Source organism: Protopterus annectens, chromosome 4.part0 (genome assembly GCF_019279795.1).
Source record: "Protopterus annectens isolate FY-2018-M chromosome 4.part0, PAN1.0, whole genome shotgun sequence".
Taxonomy (NCBI): Eukaryota; Metazoa; Chordata; order Ceratodontiformes; family Protopteridae; genus Protopterus; species Protopterus annectens.
In genome coordinates, this window is record NC_056733.1 from 341,160,576 (window position 1) to 341,187,109 (window position 26,534).

The following is a 26,534-nucleotide window of genomic DNA, read 5'->3' on the forward strand; positions in this document are numbered from 1 at the left end:
AGCTTTCCTTTAGCCCTGTCCCACCTTTTCTCAAATGCAGCATTCCTTAATCCCTTTAAATCACCCTTACTCTTACCTGTTCTGCCTACTCCCATCTCTGTACCTCAAAACCCTCGATCTTGTCTTCCCTTGTTGTACTACCCATTGTTTAACAGTATCCTTCTTAATATCTCACAAATTAAAATACCAGCTTTTACATATGCCAACTTTTGGAAGAATTTCTGCAAATAACTCTCCCTTTTTCTTCTTTTATTACTGTGTATTTCTACCCAAACAAAGATTCAAAGATTCCTAAATGATAATAAAGTTTTCTTTGAAACACAAGTGCAACCTAAATGAATTTCGGGCATCAGCTCGTCATCAGAGTACAGAGGCAATTTAAGTATAAAAAGAATAAAACATGGCGTATGCACAACTATTCTAATGACTAATACACATAAAAAAAATACTCCTAGCAGACTGGACACATATGGTATTAAGATGCAATTTGCTTGCATCCTTTTGGAATGAATTCAAAACATTTTCCCAGGAATTATGGACTGATAAATGTTATATATCAGACTCACTCATTTTGTTCAATGCTCCAGTGCCTGATGTCCTCAGATCACAGTTGCTTCTCCTTTGGTCGGTTTTATCAATAGGTAGAAAAATAACTACAATAAACTGGAAATGTAAAACTGCTTTGTTTTTTAATGATTTCCTTATTTTAGCTAACAGTGTATGTAAGAAAGAACTCTCAACTTTAAACATAAGGACATCAAATATTACTCATCAGAAAAGGCATTGGCAAAAACTGTTTGATTTATTGGAAAAGTATTAATGGCTTGTATTACTATCCTACTGGTGTGGACTCTTACTTTTTGCTGCTTCTATTTTGTTTATGATCGAATTGTATTCTTTCAAGTTTTTAAAATCAATAAAAATTATTTGAAAAGAAAAAATACTCCTTATAACTTATTTCACTACTTAGCCTGTTTAACCTGCCCTGTCACTAAACTCTGACCCTTCCTTTTCCCTCTAGTTTTTTTTTTCCAGCCACATCCCTGCAATACACTGCTCATTGCAAGGTACTACCCAATATTGTCAGTGCTTCTTTCCATTTCAAGGCAGAAACAAACTTTTTTATGCTTCTCTTGACTACGGACTACTTCCAGCTCACCATCTGCCAATCTTCAGCACGTAATATGAAGCTTTCTTTTCTTTTTACTGAAAATTGTCAGAAAGGTAGATGAAACAGAAAACGCTTTCCTCATTTCTTACTTCTTGGGAACCAATGTATTACATGCCTCAGCTTTAGGACAGCAAGTGCTATCCTAGTCCTTCCCTTTCACGTTATCTCAAGCTTGCTCCTACTATACTTTCTTCTTTTCTTGCGCGAAGGTTGGTCCTGGCACAGATTCTTGCTTGCTTGGATATGTTTGTTTTTAGCTAGACCCTTTCCTTTTTAAAGGCTTTTTTTTTTGCAGATTAACCCTTTCCTATTTAAGGGCAGGGTTCTCCTATGTTTTGAAAAAAATATACATGCATTAGAGTTAAAGCTTCTTCTTAGAGGCATATTACCACTGCCCTTGATATATCAAGTCAGTCACTGCTCCTACACTTAAGTTACTTCAAGTGGTAGAAACCTTTTTATTTTAACATTATCAGTATGGGGGCTTTGTTACTCTCTTTACTTACTTGTCTCCAGACTTTCTTTCAGATTAAGCCGGGAAGTGACAATCTATCATACTTGTGTTTGATATACATATTATCCTTAAGCTGTCAGAATGCCTCCTTGCAGTTCAGGTGATATGTCAATGCTTGTGAAGGCACAGATATGGCTTAGCTTATACTAAAAGGTGGGTCAAAGAAATGGAAAACAAGCATTCTTTCAGACATAAATCCGAGTCACTCACATAGAGGAAAAAAATATATTTTGTACTCCTGTATCTGTCTGAGACTGTTGGTATACAATGGCAAAAATTCTAAAAAGAGTGACCACCACTACCTGTATTAAATGATGTGGTGGTGATCCCAATGCCCAACTTTGTAAACATTACCTTAACCTTTGTCTGTCAAAAGATGGGGCATAAAATAAAAGTGAGCCTATACCATTTCCCAAGTACCTCCTCTAAATACTGGAAAGGAGAAGACAGGCAAAATATGATGCTTCTGACAAAAATTAAATCTGAGAAGTAACTCCTACCTCCATTCAGGACAGGAAGGGGAATAGAAGCTCCTGCATAAACAAAGATAAATGCATACATGCAGTTTTCCCTGGAGAGTATACGCCAAGTTCCAGAGACAGAAAATTTGAAAGTCTGACCATTGCTAACTTGTATTGGCATAGGTGGTGGACATCACAATTTTAAATTTGTGACCAGCACCTTGGTTTTGTCCATATGTGGCTACAGCATAAACGTCAATTCATCTATCTACATTTTTTAAACAATGGAAAGGATGTGGGAGACGGAGTTAGAGCTTCTGTTATAAGAAAAATTAGAAACAACCTCAACCTCCATTTAGGAAAGGACTCGGGGTGGAAAATTCTGGTCAGACACATGGAGATAGGCAACTTGAAAAAATATTTAAGCTGATCATAAATACGATCCAAATGTATTCAGAAAGTACAGTTGTGTACAGTTACCATAAATGTAGATGTTAGAGTGCATTCCCTGTTGCAGTCATCACCTGTGGGTTATCCCTGCTGTGGTAGCCCTCAGCTGGCGCCAATACCAGAGTCAATGTTTTTCAGCGTCAGCTGCTGTCGCTTGCTGATTGACGTCAGGTCGTCAGTGCTATAAAGCAAGGCAGCCGACGCCATTACATCAGTCTTTCTTGCCCTAACCAGTCAGAAGCCCCAGGAAATATGGTAAAGTGGTCTTGGTGGTAAAAAGCCACTGTAAGAAGCTTATGTCTCCCTAAGGAAAGAGGATATAAGGGGGAAGTAGGGAGGGAAAAGTACAGTTGTGTACACTTACCATAAATGTAGATGTTAGAGTGTCTTCACTGTTGCAGTCATCACTGTAGGGTTCTTCCTGCCGGCAGGCAGTCCTCGGTCGGCCAGTATCCCAAAGTCTGGGTCCGGCGTCGGCTGTTCAGTCATGCTCCCTGACGTCAGAGCGCTAGGAGTACAAAGCTGCCAGCCGATGCCATGTTCTCCAGTTTTTCTTGCCCCAGATGTCAGGTGCCCAAAAATGAAGGCCAATAGTAAAACAAAAAAGTAACATACAACAAACCCCATACCCTGAAGCAAATACACCTCAGAAGAAGGGTGAAGTAGGAAACCACACTAATGAAAGTATAAGAGGGACAGGAGGAGGGTAGCAGACTGCAACAGTGAAGACACTCGAACATCTACATTTATGGTAAGTGTACACAACTGTACTATGTTCATCGTGTTTCACTGTTGCAGTCATCACTGTAGGGTTGAATCCCAAAGCTGAGATAAAGGGTGGTGGTTATAGAGTAGAAGGGGCAGCTAGTAGGCCCTGCAAGACTGCAGAAGCAAAGCCTGCTCTAGACTTAGAGTAAAGAGGGAGATTATAGTGCTTAGAGAAGGCATGCACTGAACTCCAAGTTGCAGCTTCCAAAATATCTTTGGTAGGTACTCCCCTGAGAAAGGCAGCTGAAGTAGCAGCAGCTCTGGTAGAGTGAGTCCTAATTTTTCCTGGGATTTGCTTTCCATGATGAGAGTAACAAAATCTGATTCCATGAGCAATCCATTTAGAAATGGTCTGTTTTGAAATAGCTCTGTCTTGGGAATTTGTTGCATAAGAAACAAACAGTTGCTCTGTTTTCCTGATATCCTTGGTTCTGTCCAGGTAAAAACGAAGTTGTCTGTGTACATCCAAGGAATGCAAGATCCTTTCCCCCTGATTTTGTGGATTAGTGAAAAAAGCTGGCAGGTGAATAATTTGATTTAAAGCCACTTTAGAAACCACTTTTGGCATGGAAGTAGGATTAGTCCTTAAAGACACCCTGTCTTGATGAAAAATAATATAAGGCTCTACAGCCATGAGTGCTTGCAACTCCGAGACTCTCCTGGCTGAAGTCAAAGCCAGCAGGATAGCGGTCTTCCATGATAAATACTTAATATCAGATGTGGCAGCAGGCTCAAAAGGAGGCAGAGTGAGTTTTTCCAGAACATAGTTGAGGTCCCAGGCAGGTGGGTGGTATCCTAGGGGGCCTTAAATTCTTTGCTCCTCTGAGATATTGTTTCAGAAGTGGATGGGAAAAGACTGGATGATCTGTATTGTAATGTGCAGAGATAGCTGAGGCATGTATTTTTATGGAGGAGAAGGATAAACCCTTATGAAGTATGTCTGTCAGGTAAAGTAAAATCAATGGGATATTAGGAATGAGGGGATCCGAATCCTGAGCATGCATCCAGGTGCAAAATCTCTTCCATTTACCTGCATCAGATTTTCTAGTGCTAGGCCGTCTGGCTTCTAAGATGACATCCATTACCTGTTTGGGAAGGAAAGGAGTAATCACAGACCCTGAATTCGGCAGGCTGCCAGACTGAGAGTTTTGATATGAGAGTGCAGAACCTGGCCCTGGTGTTGGGACAAAAGATTTGGTATCGGAGGTAAAATTCAAGGTGGCTCCTGGGATAGATTCATCAGTGTTGAGTACCAGAATTGACGAGGCCAATTTGGGGCCAGTAAAATCATCATCTTGGGCTTGTCCTACTTGATCTTTAATAACACCCGTGGAAGAAGAGGTAGTGGCGGAAAGGCATACCCTGAGAGGTTTCTCCAACTGAATGATAGTGCATCCACTTTCCATGCTAGTTTGTGAAATGTCCTTGTGCAAAAAATCTGTAACTGGTGGTTGAGGGGGGATGCAAATAGATCTATGTCCAGGCAGCCCCAGGCTTCTGTAATCATCTTGAATATTTTGGTGTCTAGCATCCACTCGTGTGGGTCTGACAGGTTCCTGCTCAGGCTGTCTGCCAGAATATTTTGTTTCCCTGGCAGGAACTGAGCTTGTAGATCCACTTTGCAAGCTAGAGTTGTGTTCCATAGAGTCATGGCTAGTCTGCAAAGGCGGTAGGAGTGTGAACCCGCTTGCTTGTTTATGTACCACATAACTGTGGTGTTGTCTGTCCGTATCAATAGTTGTCCTGGTTGTAGAAGATCCCTGAAAGCCAAGAGGGCATTTTGTACAGCTAACATATCTTTTAAATTGATGTGTAGGTGCTTCTGATCCTCTGTCCAAAAACCTTGCAGACCTTTTCCCTGCAAGTGGGCTCCCCATGCGTAATCTGAGGCGTCCGTGGTTAACACTTGGCTGGCTGGAAGCAGACTGAAGGCTTTCCCTTTGTTGTGAAGACATGCCATGGTCCACCAATGGAACTCCTTTTGTAGGCAAGGCAAGACTGCAATCTGTGTGTCTAGACCGTGGTAATGCTGGGACCATACACTTTTTAGGTACCATTGTATTTTTCTCATATGTAGTCTTGCATTTGGTATGAGAAGGATGCAGGAGGCCATGTAACCCAAAGCCAGCAGGAATTTCCTTGCAGTTAGCTGAGTTATTGACGCCAAGGTTTTGAAAGTTGAAGCCAGCTGTAGTTGTTTTTTGGATGTCAGGAATGCCATCTGGGTTGTTGTGTTTAGAAAAGCACCCAGAAAGGTTATCTGTTGTGTGGGTGCCAAATTTGACTTTATGTTCACAGTGAATCCCAGGTACTTGAGAAGATTTTGAACAAATTCCAGATGCTGGAGTAAGACATCCTTGCTGTCTGCTTGAATAAGGCAGTCGTCCAGATAAGGGTAAATTTGAATTCCCTTGAGTCTGCAATAAGCTACTGCTGGTGCCAGGCACTTGGTGAAGACCCTGGGCGCAGTAGACAAGCCAAAGGGCAGCGCAGAGAATTGGTAATGATTCTAACCGGCCTTGAACCTGAGGTATTTTCTGCACTCCTGTCTGATAGGGATGTGTAGGTAAGCCTCCTTTAAATCCAATGTCACCATCCATGCATTTTTGCTCAACACTGGCAGGAGCTGCTGCAGTGTAAGCATCTTGAACTTTGGTATCTCCAGAAAAGTGTTTAAGACTGACAGATCCAGGATGGGTCTCCATGAATTTTGCTTTCTGGGAACTAGAAAGAGTCTTGAGTAAAAGCCTTGCCCAGTCTCTGATTGTGGAACCAGTTCTATGGCCCTCATAGCCATGAGAGATCCCACCTGGTTTAATGCCTCTGACCATTGGTGTTTTGGTAGGTCTGGCCATCCATTTGGTGTTGGCAAGGTATGAAAGTGGGATTCATAACCTCTTGAAACTACATCCAAAACCCACTTGTCTTGGGTTATGTAAGCCCAATTTTGTTGAAAAAGAGAGAGTTTTCCTTCTAGAGGGGCTTCCAGGAGAGAAGTTCCTGGAGCCATGCAGGGGGAGTCATTGAGCCTGTTTTCTATAAGATTGAGGTCTGTCCTCTCCACCCCTGGGGGTGGAAGCACTCCACTGTCTAGGTCTGTAAGAGGTCTGTGGTTGGGCCCTCCCTCTGGAGCGCCTATATCTACCCCTCTGAGGCCTGTCCGAGCTGGGAAAGGACCAATTTTTAGTTGGCCAATTTCTGCTAAATCTTGGTGGCTGAACTTGTAAGAAATCCTTAACCATTTGCATGGATTTTGCCTTATCCTCCATTTTCTTCATCACCTCTTCAGCCTTAGACCCAAACAAACATTATGCTGAACAGGAGCATCCAGTAACTTTGCTTTCACTTGATCAGGTAAGTTTTGTTCCTTTAACCAAGCATGCCTTCTAATGACTGTGCCAGAGGCAGCCACCCTGCAAGAAGCCTCCAAGGCATCAAAACCACAGTGTAAACCATGCTTCCCGACTTGTTCAGTGGCAAGTATCAAATCATGTAATTCCTTATTATCAGCACATGCAGAAATGGAACCTAGCTTTTGTTTCATAACATACAGTAGAAATTGCTGATATTTTAGCATATGAAATTGACAATTTAAAGCCCTAATAGATAAAGTAGCAGAAGTGTACACTTTTTTGCCCCATCTCCCCAAAGCTCTAGAATCCTTATCTGTTGGAATAGGGTTTTTAGCAGAAGCGGCCTTAACCCCCTTAGGACCCTGAGAAATGGTTTCTGGATCAGCAGAAGGATTTTTGTAAAGGAACTGGTGGGAGTCAGGGACCCTGTAATATCTATCGGGCTTAGCAGGGGCTGGAGGATAGGAGTCAGGAGTTAAATTAGCCTCAGAAAAGGCATCATCCACAATATCCAAAATAGGAGGAATAGCCAGGGGTCTATGTTGGGGAAGGAGAAGGAAATCCCTAAGCCTTCTCTTAGATTCCGAGTACTCCTGTCCTTCCCAGTGAAAACGTTCCCTCATGTCATGTAAAGTTTTCCCAAAAGAAAAATCCTGAGGGGGAGAAGCTGAAGGAATGGATTCCTCAGCATCAGAATCCTCATAAGGAGGGAAAGTATATTCCTGTTCAGAGGAAAACACTGAAGAAATAGATGCCTGATCAGAAGATTCATAATCCAATTCTTGCCTTGGCCTTTTGTCTGGAGGGGGATGTGAACCCCTAATCATGGTTAGTAAGTGCTCCGCTATTTTAAGTAGCTATTTCTGAGATTTCGGTCCCGGATCAGAAGAGGCCTGGGCTGGTGTCTTAGATTTAGAAGGAGTCTGCTTTTGCCAGAAGCTGTGTAGGCCTGAAAACCCCCTCGGAAGCCGGTACCTGTACAGCGGCTCCGGACCCATCCAAGGGAGCTTTGTCCGAAGGTCCTGCAGCTGGAGCGCTCAAAGGCCTAGTTGGCTCCTCGTGGGAGTCCGTTTGGGCAATCAGTTCTGAAATGGCCAACGACAGGGGCTGCGAAAGCGCCTCACTGACGACGGCCGAACCTGTAGCTGGCTCTGCTTGTAAAACGTAGTCTGATTTGGACCTCAGAGGCCTGTCCTTATCCTTGCGTCGTTTGTGAACTCCGGTAGTCGGAAGTGAGTCCGACGACATTTTATAATTAAATCGCCTACCAAAGTAGTGAAAAGCAAAATCGTACCTTCGCTTAATCGTACGTTGGTTAAATCTAGCACAAAACCGACAACTAGCTACGTCGTGGTCAGGGCCTAAACAAGGAATACAGTAAGAATGGAAATCCTTATGAGGTATTTGCTTCCCACAAGAAATGCAATTATTAACTTTTTCTGACATCGGACTGGAGCAAGAAAAAAGTTTCCCCAACAGGATACTTAGCTTTAAGAAGAAGAAGTAAGTCTTCGGACTGAAGCACGAAAAAATATCAGGAGTCAGCCGACTGGCACTTGCAAACTGCTTTCACCGCACGGCAAGAAAGACTGGAGAACATGGCGTCGGCTGGCAGCTTTGTACTCCTAGCGCTCTGACGTCAGGGAGCATGACTGAACACCCGACGCCAGACCCAGACTTTGGGATTCTGGCCGACCGAGGACTGCTTGCCGGCAGGAAGAACCCTACAGTGATGACTGCAACAGTGAAACACGATGAACATCCAGGACTGCAACATTGAATACACTCGAACATCTACATTTATGATAAGTGTACACAACTGTACTATGTTCTTCCGGTTTCATTGTTGCAGTCATCACCTGTGGGAGGATTCCCAAAGCTGGGGGGGGGGGTAGGATTATTAAGAGACCTAGGCCTGGGTCAGCAAGCCCTGCAGCACCGCAGAGGCAAACTCTGCCCTAACCTTAGAGAAAAGAGGTAGGTGGTAATGCTTTGCAAAGGTATGGACAGAAGTCCAGGTGGTAGCTTCCAAGATGTCCCCGGTAGGAACTCCTCTGAGGTATGCTGTGGAAGTGGAGGCTGCCCTAGTGGAATGGGTATGAAACAACATGGAGGGGGGGGGGTTCCATGTAATCTGTAGCAGAAATGGATGCAGTGTGATATCCATTTGGAAATGGTTTGCTTGAAAATGCTCCTGGAGCAAAGCTGACAAGAAGTTGGGTCTGTTTTCCTGAAGGCGTTGGTACAGTCCAGGTAGTATCTGAGCTGTCTTGGCCTTTTGTCTAGTCTGCTTTTGCCAGAAGCTGTGTAGGCCTGAAAACCCCCTCGGAAGCCGGTGTCTGTGCATGTCTAGTGAGTGCAGAATTCTTTCCCCCTTGTTTTGAGGGTTAGGGAAGAAGGTGGGTAGATGTATGGCCTGGTTGAGAGTCACATTATATACCACCTTGGGCATAAAGGATGGGTTAGTCCTCAGGGAGACCCTGTCTGCATGGACAATGAAGGACTCAATGGCCATCAATGCCTGAAGTTCTGAAACCCTGAGGTGTTAGCTAGTAGGAAGGCAGTCTTCCAGGAGAGGTATTTCAGTTCTGCTGAAGCTGCAGGTTAGAAGGGTGGTGTGATAGTAGAAGCCCCTCTGAGAAATTGTTTAATCAAAGGATGTGAGAACAGAGGCGGGTCTGTATAGCAATGAGCTGAAATGGGTGAGGCATGGATCTTAATTGAAGAGAAGGAGAGGCCACTATTGAGTAACTCTGCTAGATTGTCCAGGATAAGAGGGGTGGAAGGTCGAGAGGAACTGCCCCCTCTGGACTGGCTCCAGGAGCAGAATCTTTTACATTTCCCTGTGTAAGATTTTCTGGTGCTGGGCCTTCTGGTCTCTGTGATAATGTCTAGGACCTGTTTGCTTAACAGGGGCCCCTTGTTTGTTTTTAAAGTATAAGCCATGCTGACACAGCTTGACAGTTTGCAAGTCTGGGTGCAGCATTCCCCCACCTGAGTCAAGAGATCTAACATCAGGGGAAGCTGCCTGGGAAGCTGTGATGTGAGGCTGCGAAGTAAGGGGTATCAATGCTGCCTGGGCCAATCTGGAGCAATGAGGATGTCCTTTGGTCTCTCCTCCCTTTATCTTGATCAGTACCTTGGGAATAAGAGGCAGAGGAGGGAATGTGTACACAAAGGGGGAGTTCCAGGGGAAGGTCAAGGCATCCACCTTCCACGCTAGGTGGTGATACTAACTGGTAGTTGAGGTGCAAAGCAAAGAGATCCACCTATGGAGTTCCCCACTCCTGAGTGACTTGCAAAAAGATGTTTCTGTGGAGCTGCCATTCATGAGGGTCCAGTAGGTTTCTGCTTAAGTGGTCTGCCAGGGAGTTGTTGATCCCTGGCAGGTATTAGACTATTAGGTATTGTCCCATGGAGGAGGCAGTCAGACCGACGTTCATGGCTAGCCTACACAGAGGGCAAGACTGGGTCCCTCCCTGTTTGCTGATGTACCACATTACAGTGGTGTTGTCTGTTTTGATAAGGAGAACCCATGGCCTGAAATGGGATTTGAAGGATATTAGAGCCTTTTGTACTGCCATCATTTCCTTCTGGTTGATAGGTAAGGGAAGGCCTTGGGTGCACCTGCCTGTTAGGTGAGTCTCCAAGCAATGTCTGAGATGTTGGTGGTGATGGTCATCCCGGTAGGAAGAAGGATGAAGGGAAGACCCTTGGTTCCTGGCACAGACCCTTGCCCACCAAGAGAAACTCGGCCCTTATACAGGGGATTGGGGGAAAGAGGTCTCTAGAGGCTGAGAGTGCTGACACCAAAAATTCTTTAGATACCACTGAAGTTTTCTCATGTGAAGCCGTCAGAGGAATTAGAAGGATGCAAGATGCCAAGGCTTGCAGGAACTTCCTCGCTGTGAGGTGACTTCTGGAAGCCAGCTGGGTAAAGTAGAGAGGCAGGAAGCTCTGTTTTTCTGGGGATAGGAAGGCCACTTGGGATTCTGTGTCCAGCAGTGCTCCTAAGAAAATGATCCTCCTGGAGGATGTTTGCTTTGAATTATTTTCATTGATGGTGAACCCTAAGGAAGTTAGGAGTGTTTTGACAAAGAGGAGGTCCTGGAGAAGATTTTCTTTGCACTCTGCCTGAATGAGCAGTCATCCATATAAGGGTAAATCTGAATATTTCTCCGTCTGCAAAATGCTATGGCCAAGGGTAAGCATTTGGTGAATACCCTGGGAGCAGTAGATAAGCCAAAGGGTAGCACAGAGAACTGAAAGTGTTGTGAACCTGCTCTGAAGGGCAGGAATTTCCTGCAGGATTCCCCTATGGGGATGTGGAGGTAGGCATCTTTTAGGTCTAGGGTCACTAGCCAGGCATTTTTTGTCACAATAGGCAGCAACTGCTGCAAAGTTAGCATTTTCAATTTGAGGACCACCAGGGAAGTATTCAGAATGGATAGATCCAGGATGGGGCGCCAAGTGCTCTCTTTTCTGGGAATAAGGAATAGTCTGGAATAAAAGCCTTTGCCTGTTTGATCTGTGGGATATGAGAGCTTGGACTTGTTTCAGTGCCTCTGCCCAGTGATTTGGAGATAAGTCTGGGTACCCTCTTGGAATTGGGAGTTCGTTGAAAGTTAATTTGTATCCCTGAAAAATTATCTTTAAGACCCATTGGTCTTTTGTTACAGAAAGCCAATTTTCTTTGCAGAGGGAGAGCCTTCCTCCTAGCTTTTGGTGAGTGAAAGGCGGGCAGAGGAGGGAGAGGTAGTCATTGAGAGTTTTTGCCATAGAAGGATGGCTTAGAACTCCTTGCCTTTGGGGTGGAGGTGGTCCACTGTTTGGTTTTCTGTTGTCCTTGGGATAGGGGCCTGGTTGGCCTGTCCCTGCGGGGCTTACCTTGCCCCTGCTTGCTAGGTGCAGGAAAGGACCAGTGCTTAGAGGGGAAATTCCTGTTGAACCTAGGACGACGAACCTGAAAGAAATCTTTTACTGTTTGCATAGATTTTACTTTGTCTTCCATTTTTTAAGCACCTTTTCTGCTTTTACTCCAAAAAAGCGGCCCTTATCCAAGGGTGCATCAATTAATTTAGACTTGACATGATGAGGGAGAGGTTGTTCCTTCAACCATGCACGTCTCCAAATGACAGCTCCTGACTGCTGCCCTGCTTGAGTGTTCTAGTGCGTCATATCCAAATTGCAAAGAGTGTCGGGCCACCTGAAAAGTACAGTGCAGTAAATCTGTTAACTCTTTCGAATTGGCACAGTCAGGAAAGATTGAAATCTTTTGCTTTAATAGTTCCAAAGTGTGTTGTTGATATTTCAACATATGGAACTGACAGTTGAGTGCTCTGATAGCTAAGGTTGCAGAAGTGTATACTTTTTTACCCCAACTGTCCAGAGCTCTGGATTCCTTGTCAGAAAGAATTGGATTCTTTGCAGAACTAGCCTTAGCTCCTTTAGGTCCCTGTGTAATGGCTTTTGGGTCTGCAGCAGGATTTCTGTACAGGTATTTGTGAGAATCCGGTACTCTGTAATACCTGTCAGGTTTACTGGGAGCAGGAGGGAGGGTGTCAGGGGCTAAGCTGGATTCATGGAAAACATCATCTACCACTTCTAAGATAGGGGGGATGGGCAGGGGTCTGTGCTGGGGCAGGTCTAGAAACTCTCAGTCTTTTCTTAGACTGAAGGAAGTCCTGAGATTCCCAGTGGAAATGTTCCCTGAGGGTGTGAAGGGTTTTCTCAAAGGACAGGTCTTGTGGTGGGGAGGCAGAAGGAATGATTCCTCTGCATCTGAATCTTCATAAGCAGTTAGAGGCTGTTGTTCCTCTTCAAAATCTGAGTAATCAAGATTCCTCAGAACCCTGCTCTGTCATTATTTCAGGAGAAGGGTGCCTTTTCCTTTTTGAAGTTGTGGCCTGACTACCCCTGATAAGGGAGATAAGATCCTCCACCATCTTAAGCATTTGGGCCTGGGGTGGTGGAGCAGAAGTAAAATGGTGACTAGAGGTAGATTTTCTAGGAGTGGCCTGGCTTGAGGCCTAAGAGTATCCATCGGTCTGACAGAAACGGAAGTTGGAAGAGATACTTCGTTTTTTGTCTAGAACTGGTAGTGCGAAAGGCCTCCTTGGAAGCTGGTGCCTGCAGCTCAGCTCCAGACCCAACCGAGGCAGAGACAACCAAAGGATTCGAAGTCAAAGAAGATTTCTGCGGTATACTGGGCTATGACAGGGTCTCGGTAGAGGCCTGCGTAGATAACATATTGGGCATCAGGGGCTGTGAAAGTGCCTCACTGAATTCCAGAGAGCTGACAACCTACCTACTGGTAGCATCATCGGAAGACTTAGCCTTGTGTGGTCTATCTCTATCTTGACGTTTTTTTCGGGAATGCCTACAGATGGCTGGCGGATGCCATTTCGGAATGCGAAGACGGAAGATGAAAATACCTGTCTACAATAAGAGCTATACAACGAATGGTTCTCGCATTAAAGAGGGCACAGAACTGCCATCGGGGGACGTCGTGGTCTGGGCCTAAACAAGTGACGCAGTATGAATGAAGTCTCGGTGTGGGATCTGCTTTCCACAGGCGAGACAATTGTTAACTTTTTTGGACATCTTTTAGTGCAAAAAAAAAAAGGATCCCCAACGGGGTACTTCGCTTTAGACGTTTTCAGCTGTAATACAAACTCTGGTAGCGACCGACCGGCACTCCACGGCAAGAAAGACTGATGTAATGGCGTCTGTTACCTTGCTTTATACCACTGACAACCTGACGTCAGTCAACAAGCGACAGCAGCTGACGCAGAAAAACACTGACTCTGGTATTCGGGCTGACCGAGGGCTACCACAGCAGGGATAACCCACAAGTGATGACTGCAACAGTGAAACACGAAGAACATCTGGAAGAAACCTGATATAAAGCGATGGACTACTGAGACAATACATTCTGTAAAAATCTATTAAAGCAATTCAAATACATGGAAGCAGACTGCTTCAAACTAAATGTAAGCCGATAATGAGTATGGTTCACCTGCAAGACATTTAAACAGCTACACTACGTAAACTAATACACAAATAAGCTTTACCTAAAACTTGACACAAATGGGGAAAAAAAAAAAGTAGAACCTTCTTATGCAAGTCCCATCTCTAATTCTAACAGGAAAGAAGAGAAGGAAACAGCTATATAAAATGGCACCCAGTCAGAGTGACCTATTTAGCTAAAAAAGCCATATAATGTAATACATGCCTCTGCTCCACCACAGATATAGCACTTCTACACCTTTTTCTGGCTGCTACATGTCTGTACCACATCAAGCGCTGGTCATGTACCAAATTTAGATGCCTCACACCCTATGTGTCTTTTCCACAATCACAAAGCCTTTTTCTGTCTAGAAAATTGTGTCTTAAGATTACAACCTTTCCCCACCACCAAAAAGCTGACCCTACCTATTCTCCTCCTTTCAATCTTAACAATAAAAATAAAGTAAGGTGATATGTAAAATGGTGCAAGATTATTCTCCAAATTCCACCGCCCATCAAAGCAGTGAAGGAGGGTGGAGACTCTGATGTAGGCTACAACAATACCCATGTTACTGAATAAGAAATGGGAGTATCCCAGAATGTTTGTTTATACAGGCTGAATTACCTAACAGAAAAAGAAATTTAAGTACACACTTACATCATAGTTCTCAAAACTGAAATGGACTTAAAAAAAAAAAGGTGAAGTGGTTGAAAAGCTTCATTCACGGAAAGGATGGACAAGCTCAAGGATGAAGCCAGTGATGTACTCGTGCTACAGCTTCAGAGCTGAGTTAGTGGGCTCAATCCCAGGTAAAATACACGTGTCAATGGACTTATCTACATCAAACACAAAAATCGAGGCTGGTGTCAAAAAGAGCTTCTAGCTCCAAGACAGACCTTATCTGTATCACTGTTAACCAACATCAGGAAAAGATACAGCAATGTCAGTGCAAATGTTATTGGCATCAAACTCAAGAATTGACATCAGTATCTAGAAAGGCCTTGATTAGATGTCCTGAATCCAGAAATCATACCGCAGTTGAACCTAAAGAAACTAATAACATCTGTACCGTAAGAATTTAACAATACACACATGGCAAACATCAACAGAAAGATGAACACACAAGCTAAACTTTCAAAAGCAGACCTTAAAAATTAAATATTCATAGGATAGAAGTGAAAGTGGAAAACAGTGAAATTCACAGAAATACCAAAATTCAACACATACTAAAAATTAAAAAAAGTAGCCCGGGGCCATTTACAGATGCAACTGAATATGAAACATGGAAAATGAGATCCACAAAGGGGTTATTCTAAGTACAGGATATGGGTAAGAGAGAGGAAACAGCCAGTAAAAGTTTATATGTTGAGATGAACGAGTAGGTGGAGATGGACTGGTCCTAGCACTTCAGAAGATCTAAAGCGAACCAGATTAATGTCATTAAAAATAAGGTTATACAGGTGAAGGTAAGAAGAGACAGATTTTCTAAATAAGTGGAAAAAATGGCCCAAGAACAAAGCTTTGTAGGACACCAGGGTTTGAGGATGACAGAAGAGAGACAGGAACATAGTTTGATTCTAAAGATCTATGTGAAAGTTATCAACCGAAATCATCGCTTTAGAGGCTAGAAATGGAATTAGGCGATTATTAACTAGGTCGAAGGCCACTGTTAGGTGAAAATAGAGGGACTGGGTAAAAGTCAAGTTATGTGGAACAAGCAAAGCATGGGCACTTCTCCCAAGGGTGAACCTTTGCTAATCCGCTTGAGTATGTGGTACTTTAACATCCTGAGGCTTACAGACAATAAAAATCCAACCTATTTATTTACGGATTAACATTTAATTACCAGGAAATGCTGATTGGGTAGGAGCCCATTTCAGCAAAGGCCCAGGGGAAAAAAGCTCCACAGTACTGCAAAACATTTTACGAATAATTTAACAGTCTTTAAAAATAATACAAAAAAATCAACTGCAGTTTAAATAATTTACCAAGTTAGGCATAATATAAAAGCATTGGTTATAATATGAAAACATTTGAGTTATTTAGCAAGTGGAGTTAGAATGGCGATGGGTCTACAGTAAAAATGCTGCAAGGGGTGTTGGTTTTAGGGAGACAAACACCTCTTTCCATGGTGATGAAAACATACCCTGACACAATGAAAAATTAGAGCTAGCAAAGGGAGAGAAAAATAGTTCTTATAGGTGAAAGTCTTGCTGACTAGACAATGCGTGTCAGAAATCTTGTTACACTACAAGGTGCAGGTCAACCTTCAGAACCAGCTTACTCATCTTCTGTACTTCATTTAAAGGAAATCTTTTCAGTTTCACTAATGTTGCATGTCTACACTAAGGACGTACGCAACACAACTTTCCTAGCATGACTGCTGAAGAAAATATTCATGCATTACCTCACTGTCTGGACTGGCTGTTATGACCTCCCATGTCTGAGAATCCACATCATATGCATGAAGTTCATTAGGGAGTGTGTTATCTGCTGCACCACCAAACACGTAAAGATGCCTGTCAAATGCTACCATCGTGTGACCATATCGCCTCTGAGGAGGGGGAGAGGAGCCTCTTAGAAGATGCTCTGTTGGAATACGTGTCCAGCTATAAGAAGGAAACAAAAAAAGAAAGAATTTAGGCAACAGCACAGAAGGACAGTTCTTTTGAAATTCAGTAGCCTTCCTTGTGATCTTTAAGCATATCTGTGCTTTATAATAAGTATCAACATAGCAATATGAAATTTCTATTTTTCTATGCTTTTGTTTTGTCAAGGCAACTTGCACATTCCTTTTGCTTTCCAGATTCGAAAGCAATATTCCCTTTTCCTCACATACAAGTATCTGGATCATTCCATGGACTGGAGCTGCTTAATTTTAGGTCGGTCACAGGACTATATATTAACATCAACCGCACATATGCCTTTGACCAAGAACCTTTCTGAAATGTCTCTTATAGCATGGAACAACACACTTCTTTGAGACCGCTTGTCTACAAACTACTCCAATTAGTGGGCAGCCAGCAGAGAATAAAGCAAGTAAAACTTTTAGATATGCATATGAAGGAATGACATAAAAGACTGACAATGGGTGGCTTTCTTAGATGTTGGAGGTACAGTAAGCAGCTAAAAACACAGCACTGGGGCTGAAAAGTGATAAAACAGAAAATGCCTGCAAACGCCTGCAAATTACTATAAACAGCTAGCCATCCAGTCGTGTAAACATTGGTTTTAGATGAATGTCACTGTTGAAGTGAAACCCTGATCCCACATGCAAAAATGAAAAAAAGGAGTTGTGGGTGGAGGGATTTAATAGAAATCTGATGGTACAGTATTTATGATGTTTAGAAGGTCAAAAAAGAAGAGAAAAGGTGCAATAAAAGGGAGAACTGAAACTTCAGAAGTGGAATGAAAGCAGTGTGGAGAAGAGGTGGAAAAAGCATAATGGTAATGGCTGCTGAGGGAGAAATTTCTTCTGTCACCCTAGAGAGGAAGAGTGACCAAATGCAGAGATTAAGATACGAGACTCCATATTCGAATACAGAGAAAAAAGCTGAAGGAAATACGTGTTTTAAACCAGACATTCAGGGGAAATAACTGGCATTTAAAATACTGAAAAGGGGGTGAAAGAAAAAAATGGCAGAACTAAAATATGAACAAATGGCACAGAAACTAACTGAACTGAAAGATAAGTCTTGAAAGGAAAAATTGGTGTTTACAACAGTACCAGAAGAAATTGAAGGGAAAGACTAACTATTCAGAAAAATGTCTAGTTCATGGAGTGGTCTTTCTATTGCTGATATTAAAATAGAAAGCACAGAGTGAATATTTGTAATATGAGACTGTGAAAATAGCCAAGACTAATAATGATTAAACAGCAGATACACCAGTTACAAAGAAGATTAAATTATTTTTATTTTGTGGAAGAACAAAACAATAACAAATGTTCATGACAAAATAATCTGTGTGGATAATGACTTATCGGCACAGACACAAACTAGCTCAACTTCTTTTCTTCCTTCTGTATGACTGTACACAAACAACTTCTAAACTTCTAAGTTACTGCATCCTGCATTACTTGGAGGTTTCTACCCAGTGGTGTATAAATATCCTACAGTGATCCTTGACAGGCTCATGACAAACTGATTAAAAAGTAAAGAACTGGAAGCAAGAGAAGGTGGTGAAGGAATGAATAACCAGTCAAGAAATGCAGAAAAGCAAAGTGTGGAGACACTAACCCCCGGATTTACTAATCTTCCATGCAGGACTAATCTAGTCCTGCACGGAAGCGGCAGTTTAGGAGGACGGCAGCACACCATGCATATTAATGAAAGCACACTGCCTGACCTCCTAATCCTACACAGAGCATGGATGAGTGCAGGGGGCGTGTCTGAGAGCAGAGCTCTCAGAATAAACACACCCCTGCAAAGTAGAAAAGCAGAAGCTATACATAAATGAGCGAGACTGCTCATAGGTGTCCGCATATCCCCACCAACAGTCCCCCATGTGTACAACAGGAACAATACATATAAATAAAATAAAGAAACCCTTTTTTTTTTTTTTTTTTAAACCCCAGAGTACAGCAAACCATAGGTGCATGGATTTGCCCATCGCTTAACTACGGTTAAAGCAGTTTAAAAGGCTGAAGAGGATAACAAGGAAGATATATGCAAATGAAGCAGCACAGCAAAAGTGTAGTGGTCAGAGCATCCACCTAATGAGCAGGCATTCCCAGTTCGAGTCCCACTGCAGCACATTCCATTTTCCATGTGAAATCTGTATATGAACATTTTTTGACATTCTTTTGCAGTATAACCTACTAAATAACATTAAAATGTGAACCGGAATACTGCATTAAATGCACATGTGAAGTGTCAGTGCCATAATGAATAAGGAACTAGTAAGCAGGTTTAAGCACAAATAAGCAGTAGTAAGCACTAGTAAGCGTGTTTATGTGTTTGCGAGTGGGTAAGCATTGCCTACACAGATTAAGCAAAGTAGAAGCTAAATGAATGTAAGAAACTGTAACCGGAGGTTAGCATTGCTCTGCGCAAACCCACGCACACCAGCTTACAGCTGCTTTAAAGTGCCTTAATCACTCTGTACCCAACGGCCCATGTTCTTCCCAGCAACAAAATAACAGCTTCTGCAAGTCTCGAACTCAGGACCCCATACACCACAGTCACAACAGTTAACCACTAAGCCATCATAGCAATACATATAAATGAGGTATCAGCAAACTAATCCTCACCACAGTAAAATCAAATCAAACATGTGAAGTGAATCTATGTACAGTGTGATGTTGTATAACCTGCCACAGAACATAAATATGTGAATTGGAGTACTGCAGTAAGCATACATTTGAGGTGTTATTGTAATAAAGTGTAGAAGTCCCCAGGTCCCCATACAGTGTATGTACACATGAATCACTGATACTAGACACATATACAACCTGCAATAAATAACCGCCAAAAGGCAAATATAGTGTTAATTAACTATTAAGCAATGTCAACCGCTGCACAGCTCAACTTAGTAAGTGTAAGCAATGTGTAGGAAAGCCAATTCAATCTGCCCAGTGGTATACCTCTTTAAACAATGCCAGCCTTAGGCAAGCAAGTTTGCCCATAGCTTAGCCTTTTCAAAACCGGCCAATCACGGAAAAGTGCGGGAAATCGGCCCTACTTAAACCCAAGAGGCAGGAATACAGCTCATAACTGATTGTAGCTTCCCCTTGCAGAAACTATGGCAGTAAGGGGAGAAGGAGTGCACTTCCGGGCGCAGCGCTGGTGCATCCAGGAGTCCAAGATCATGACTGGGGGTAAGCATTGCACAGAGACTGCTGCAGGACAAGTACCAGGGCTCCCAATATAAGACGAGGCCTGGGACCATCTCGCCCGCGACCTCACCAGTGCCACTGGCATACCCCGAACTGGTGAGCAGGTCAGGCACCACTATGCTGACCTGAAGCAATGGAAGGGGGACCTCTTGGAGGAATGGCTCCAAGAGGCTAGAGCATCAGGGGATGTCCCAGCTGTGTGTAAGTATTAGTCCACTACCTGTTTAATAATGGCCAGCTCAGGTATATCATGGATAGGTATGGCTAAATATTCCTCTTATGTCCCCCGCAGCTGCAATGGAGCGGGCCGCAACCAGGAGGCCAACATCTGCCACCTGGTGCGGTTGCGATGCAAGGCAGGTCATAAATACTCATGCTTTTACTGTCATAGGAAATAAAAATAAAAGTAGTAGTAAAGTAATTGCTAGTATAAAACCTGTACTGTTCAAGGCAAGTACTGCATACACTAGAGAATATGGCAGGAAGAGTCTATTATTGTTAGTATGGCAATAAAAGTGCAATACCCTGACAAAACAGGTCTAACAGCTGGAATGCATGTGTATAGTTTGGTATCATATGGTAATGTAGATTTGCAACCATGTAATACTACTGTAGTATTAAGCACTGTTACCCACACCATGCACCATAATTTGAATGTGTAGGAATGCCTGTATATGACAGCTGTAATCCCCAGAGGTCCTTGAGTACAACTGAGAGAAACAACAGCAAACAGGGGAAATGCAAACAACAAAACCCGAATAGCACATGCAACCGAGATGTGAACTGTTGTTTTATTAGCACACACAGCCACGGTTTGACTCCTGCCAGTGGTAGTGGTCTGCATAGAGAATTATACACCACGACTGTACAGATATGTCCAGACTGTCCATTAAAGGAGCCCATATCTAATGCCAATCAACATGCCCCCCTGGGAAATCCGTGGGATGATCCCAGACGTATAGGCAGCAAACAGGAAATATAACTGACTGACACACATCTATGACAACAAACCTGGCACACTAGCAACTCCCCAATACCTTATTTGACTAAGAAGCCATGTATGTCCCATTTACATCCCAACCTGATAAGCTGTGGTCAGAGTGTGTACAGTAACACAGTGAGATGTATGTGCATAACGCTAATGTGTAATCTGGAATCTTGTGTGGCAACAGTCAGGTAGTGCTAACAAGCATTGCTCCCACAGGTACGTTGGATACAAACACTGTGCTGTGAAATACAGACCAATATAACCTGTACTGGTACCGTCCACCCTGGTATTGTAGGGGATTGTGAGTGTTGCAGTTTCTCTGAATAATAAAGTATCAGTGGTCACTGTCGGCCAACACTGTGCTTCATAATATAATGGTGTAGGAAAGCATGTATATGTGTGTGTCAGGTCACTAAATTTGGAAGACGGCAACAGTCTAGATATGTCCAGGCATTCCAGCAAGTGGTCAACACATGGCCAGAGTCTATGCAGAAAGAGTTAGATAGGATAGTGCAAAAAGTACAGTTTTGTACCTACCATAAATGTAGATGTTCGAGTGTTCACCCTGCTGCAGTCATCACACTTGGGGGTTATCCTGTCATCAGGCGGTCCCGCAGTTGGCCGGATTTCCAAAGTCTTGGTCCGACGTCGGTTGCTGTCGCCTCATCCCCGACGTCAGTGCGCCAGGGGTACATATACTGCAACCGACGCCATTTTCTTCAGTTTTTCTTGCCCCAGATGTCAGGTGCTCCCAAAAAGGTGATCAAAATTAGTACCAAATGGTGTGAACACTGTACAAACACAAAATCCCTTCAGCTATAAGCAAATACATCAGTAAGGCATAGCATAGATTTATCCAGAAGATCAGAGGGGTTGGAGGGAGGGTAACCTGGACTGCAGCAGGGTGAACACTCTAACATCTACATTTATGGTAGGTACAAAACTGTACTATGTTCATCGTGTTACCCTGCTGCAGTCATCACACATGGGTTGAGTCCCAAAGCTAAGGAAGGGTGAAGGTATCATAGAGGGTTAGTGGAGGCAATGAGGCCCTGCAGAACTGCAGTGGCTAAGCCCGCCCTGGACTTAGAATAAAGAGGTAAGTGATAGTGTTTGGTGAAGGTGTGTACTGGTATGTACTGAACTCCAAGTTGCAGCTTCTAAAATTTCCCTGGTAGGAACCCCTCTGAGAAAGGCTGTAGAGGTAGCTATTGCCCTGGTAGAGTGGGATCTAATGGTAGGAGGAACTGGTTTCCCATGATGGGTATAACATAACCGTATGCGATGGCCTATCCATTTAGAAATGGTTTGTTTAGATATAACCCTCCCTTGAGAAGCTGTAGCATAGGATACAAAGAGCTGGTCAGTTTTTCTGAAAGCCTTAGTTTTGTCCAAGTAGTAACGAAGCTGCCTGTGAATGTCCAAGGAATGCAAGAGTCTCTCACCTTTGTTCTGTGGATTGGGAAAGAAAGTGGGTAGATGGATGGTTTGATTTAAAGCTACACTGCAAACCACCTTAGGCATGAAGGAAGGATCAGTTCGTAGAGAAACTCTGTCTTGATGAAAAATGAGGAAAGGTTCCACTGCCATTAGTCCCTGTAATTCTGAGACTCACCTAGCAGAAGTTATTGCCAGGAGCAGGGCAGTCTTCCAAGATAGGAACTGAAGGTCTGCAGAGAAAGCTGGTTCAAAGGGAGGTAACGTTAGTTTTTCCAGAACAAAGTTGAGGTCCCATGTTGGTGTAGGAGCTCTTCTAGGTGGTCTAATGTTTTTTGCCCCTCTGAGGAACTGCTTTAGAAGAGGATGTGAAAATAAAGGTGGATTTGTGTCGTAGTGAGCTGAAATAGCTGAAGCATGGATTTTAATTGAGGAGAAGGAAAAGTCCTTTGTGCAACATCTCTGCTAAATACTGCAGAATGTGAGGCATATGAGGCTGAGTTGTGTCTTGGCCTTTAGCTTGGTTCCAGGCAGAAAACCTTTTCCATTTGTCCGAGTAAGCCTTCCTTGTGCTTGACCTCCTGGCTTCCAAAATAACATCCAGAACTGCTTGTGAAAGGATGGATGTTTAAAAGATTTGCCATGCAGCCAGGTTTAAGGTTTTTAGCTGGCTGTGTAGAATCTGTTTGTTTTGCTGCATGAGCAAATGAGGTATTTGAGGCAATATCCATGGTGGGCTGTGAGCCATATTCTTCAATAGCAGGTACCAGTGCTGGCGTGGCCAGTCTGGGGCTATGAGAATCAGTCGAGGTTTCTCCTTTTTGACCTTCAAAAGAACCTTTGTGAGAAGAGGCAATGGAGGAAAGGCATATGCCGTCAAGTTTTTCCAACTGAATGAGACAGCGTCCACTTTCCAAGCTTGATGGTGGAATGTCCTTGTACAAAATTTTGTCAGTTGGTAGTTTTGAGGACTGGCAAACAGGTCTATATTTGGTAGGCCCTATTTTTGAGTTATCATTGTAAATGTTTGTGGGTCTAGCTTCCGCTCGTGGGGATCTTTGATGTTTCTAAGCAGAAACATCAATGTGTTTTTCTGTCCTGGCAGGAATTGAGCTTGTAACTGGACTTGGTAGGCCAGAGCTGTGTTCCATAAGATTATTGCTTGCCTGCAAAGAGGGTAGGAATGTGTGCCCCCTTGTTTGTTTATGTACCACATTACTGTGGTGTTGTCCATCTTTATTGCCAGTTGTCCTGGATGTAGTAGATCCTTGAAGGCTGTCGGAGCTTTCTGTACAGCTAGCATATCTTTTTGATTTATGTGCAGTTTTCTTTGTTCTGCAGTCCATAGGCCTTGAATGCATTGCCCTGCCATGTGTGCCCCCCAGGCATAGTCTGAAGCATCTGTTGTGATAGTTTGCCTGGTTGGGGGCAAGGTGAAAGGCTGACCCTTGTTGAGGTGACATGCCTGTGCCCACCATAGAAATTCCTGTTGAAGGCAGGGTATGAGAGATATCACTGTGTCCAAGCTGTGGCTGTGTTGAGACTATACACTTTTTAGGTACCACTGTAATTTCCTCATATGCAGTTTTGCAAATGATATTATCAGAATGCAAGATGCCATGAAGCCCAAAGCCTGCAGAATTTTTCTTGCAGTTAATTGGGTCTTTGTTGCCATTGCCTTGAAATATTGAATCAGTTGTAGTTGCTTGTCTGGTGTAAGATAAGCCTTCTGGGCCGTTGTGTCCAAGCTGGCACCCAGGAATGTCATTTTTTGTGAGGGTACTAGTTTTGACTTCTTTTCGTTTACTGTGTACCCTAGACAATTTAGTAGATGCTTCACAAAAGTCATATGATGTAAGAGAATGTCTTTTCTTTCTGCTTGGATGAGGCAGTCGTCCAGGTATGGCTATATTTGAATTCCTCTGTCTGCAGTATGCAATTACTGGTGCCAGGCATTTTGTGAAAACTCTGGGCGCAGTAGATAAGCCAAAGGGCAGTGCAGAGAATTGGTAATGGGTTGAACCTGCAATGAAACGGAGGTATCTTCTGCAACTTTGTCTGATAGGGACATGCAGGTATGCCTCCTTGAAATCCAACGTTACCAGCCATGCTTCCCTGCCCAACATGGGAAGTAGCTGCTGTAGTGTTAGCATCTTGAATTTTGGGACTTGTAAGTAAGTGATTAGAATTGAAAGATCCAGAATTGGTCTCCAAGCATTGTCCTTTCTGGGTACTAGAAAGAGCCTTGAGTAAAATCCTTGGCCTTGCTCTTGAATCGGTACCCGTTGAATGGCTCTCATGGCCATGAGAGCTGTAATTTGTTTTTGTGCCTCTGCCCTTTGATTTAGTGGCAGGTTTGGCATTCCTCTTTTCATTGACAAGGTGTGAAAGTGGAATCTGTATCCTCGTAAAATTATGTCTAGGACCCATTTGTCCTTTGTGACCATGCGCCAGTTGTCTGCAAAAAGTGCTAGTTTTCCCCCCAAGGGGGTGGACAAAAGATCTTTGTTTGGCCAGTTGAGGTGCAAGTCATTGAGTTTGCCTTCTGGTGGGTTGAGTCCTGTCTTCTCCTCCTTTCTGGGCTGGAGTGCCCCATTGGTGAGGTTTATACTGGGCTTGTGGTTGTCCTCTGCCCCTTGGGCATCTGTATTTACCCCTCTGAGGTCTGTCAGTGGCTGGAAAGGACCAATTTTTTGTTGGCCAGTTTCTGCTGAAGCGAGGGGGTTGTACTTGTAGGAAATGTTTGACTGTCTGCATTGATTTCGCAATCTTCCATTTTCTTTAAAACTTCTTCTGCTTTAACTTCAAAAAGAACATCCTGCTGTAAGGGTGCATCCAATAGATTTGCTTTAACATGATCAGGTAGACTTTGTTCCTTTAACCAGGCATGCCTACGTATAACTGATCCAGTGACAGCTGCTCTGCAAGAGGCCTCCAAAGAATCAAACCCACATTGTAAGGTATGTTTGCCCACCTGCTCGGTGGCGTGCAGCAAATCCTGTACTTCTTTCAATTCAGATTGTTGAGGGAGGGAGGTTATCTTTTGTTTTAACTGAGAGATTAGAAACTGCTGATACTTGAGCATATGAAATTGACAATTTAGTGCTCTCATAGCTAATGTGGCTGAGGTGTAAACCTTTTCCCCCACCTGCCTAGTGCTCTTGAGTCCCCTCTCAGAAGGTACTGGGTTTTTAGAGATGGAAGCCTTAGCCCCCTTGGGTCCCTGGGAGATAGTCTCTGGGTCAGCTACTGGGCTTTTATAAAGAAATTTGTGGGCATCAGGTACTCTGTAGTATCCGTCAGGCTTAGCCGGAGCAGGAGGGAGAGAGTCTGGGTTGAAACTGGATTCTAAATAGACATCATCCACAATGTCCAAAACAGGTGGAATGGCTAGAGGTCTTGTGTTGGGGGAGTTAAAAAAACTCTGAGCCTTTTTTTGGAATCAGAGTAATCCTGACCTTCCCAGTGAAAATGTTCCCTCATACTGTGTAAAGTTTCCCCAAAAGAGTAATCTTCAGGAGGGGAAGCTGAGGGAATAGAGTCCTCAGCATCAGAATCTTCATAAGGAGAGTAGGAATAGTCTTGGTCTTCAGAGGAATCCGAAGAAATAGACAGTTGCTCAGAAGAAGCAGAATCATCCGAAGAAATAGACAGTTGCTCAGAAGAAGCAGAATCTTCCTCTTGTCTAGACCTTTTGTCAGGAGGAGGCTGTGAACCCCTGATAAGAGAAATCAAATCTTCAGCCATTTTGAGCATCTGTTTCTTAGGCATAGGGCCTTGAACAGGAGACTGAAGTGTAGGCTTTTTAGCTTTAGAAGGAGTCTTAGACTTAGAAAACGTTTTGACTGTGAGAGTCGTCGGTCTGAAAACGCCCTCAGAAACCGATGGCGTTTCAGAAGCACCGACGTCCTTAGAAGGTAAATCATCGGAAGGGCCTGAAGTAAAAGGCTGCGTCGGCCTAGTACATTCCGTCAAAATATCCGTAGCGGTCTCGGGTTCCATGACTGCGGTAGTCAGGGGCTGCATCGGAGCCTCACTGATAACCGGAGAACTGGATCAACCAAGGCCTCGGAATCGGGTTTAGGCCTTGGCTGTCGGTCCTTTTCCCTGTGCTTTTTGTGCACACTGGTAGTCAGTAGCTCCGACGGCATGTTATAGTTAAATTTTCTACCAAAATAGTGTTGTGCGAAATCAAATCGCCTTTTAATAGTACGCTTATTAAACCTAGCACAAAAATGACAAGAAGTGACGTCGTGAAAAGGGCCTAGGCAAGGTATGCAATAAGAATGAAAATCCTTATGAGGTATTTGCTTCCCACAAGAAATACAATTGTTAACTTTTTCTGACATCGGTCTGAGGTAAGAAAAGTTTCCCCAACGGGGTACTTAGCTTTATAGAAGACTTCGGTCTGAAATTCGAATTCGACAATCTCAGGAGTCGGCCGACCGGCACTTGCGAAATGCTTCTGCTTCGGGCACCGCGCGGCAAGAAAGACTGAGGAAAATGGCGTCGGTTGCAGTATATGTACCCCTGGCGCACTGACGTCA

At 43.5% G+C, this 26,534-nt stretch overlaps 1 protein-coding gene across 2 annotated transcripts in view; it reads right to left on the minus strand.

Moving 5' to 3' along the window:
• LZTR1 (leucine zipper like transcription regulator 1) overlaps nucleotides 1-26,534 on the minus strand; it is an 830,693-nt gene that overhangs the window by 493,854 nt on the left and 310,305 nt on the right. For both annotated transcript variants that reach the window (XM_044068313.1, XM_044068312.1), the window contains exon 9: nucleotides 16,134-16,335. In XM_044068313.1, the coding sequence (XP_043924248.1) occupies nucleotides 16,134-16,335 (202 nt within the window). The remainder of the gene's footprint in view (nucleotides 1-16,133; nucleotides 16,336-26,534) is intronic.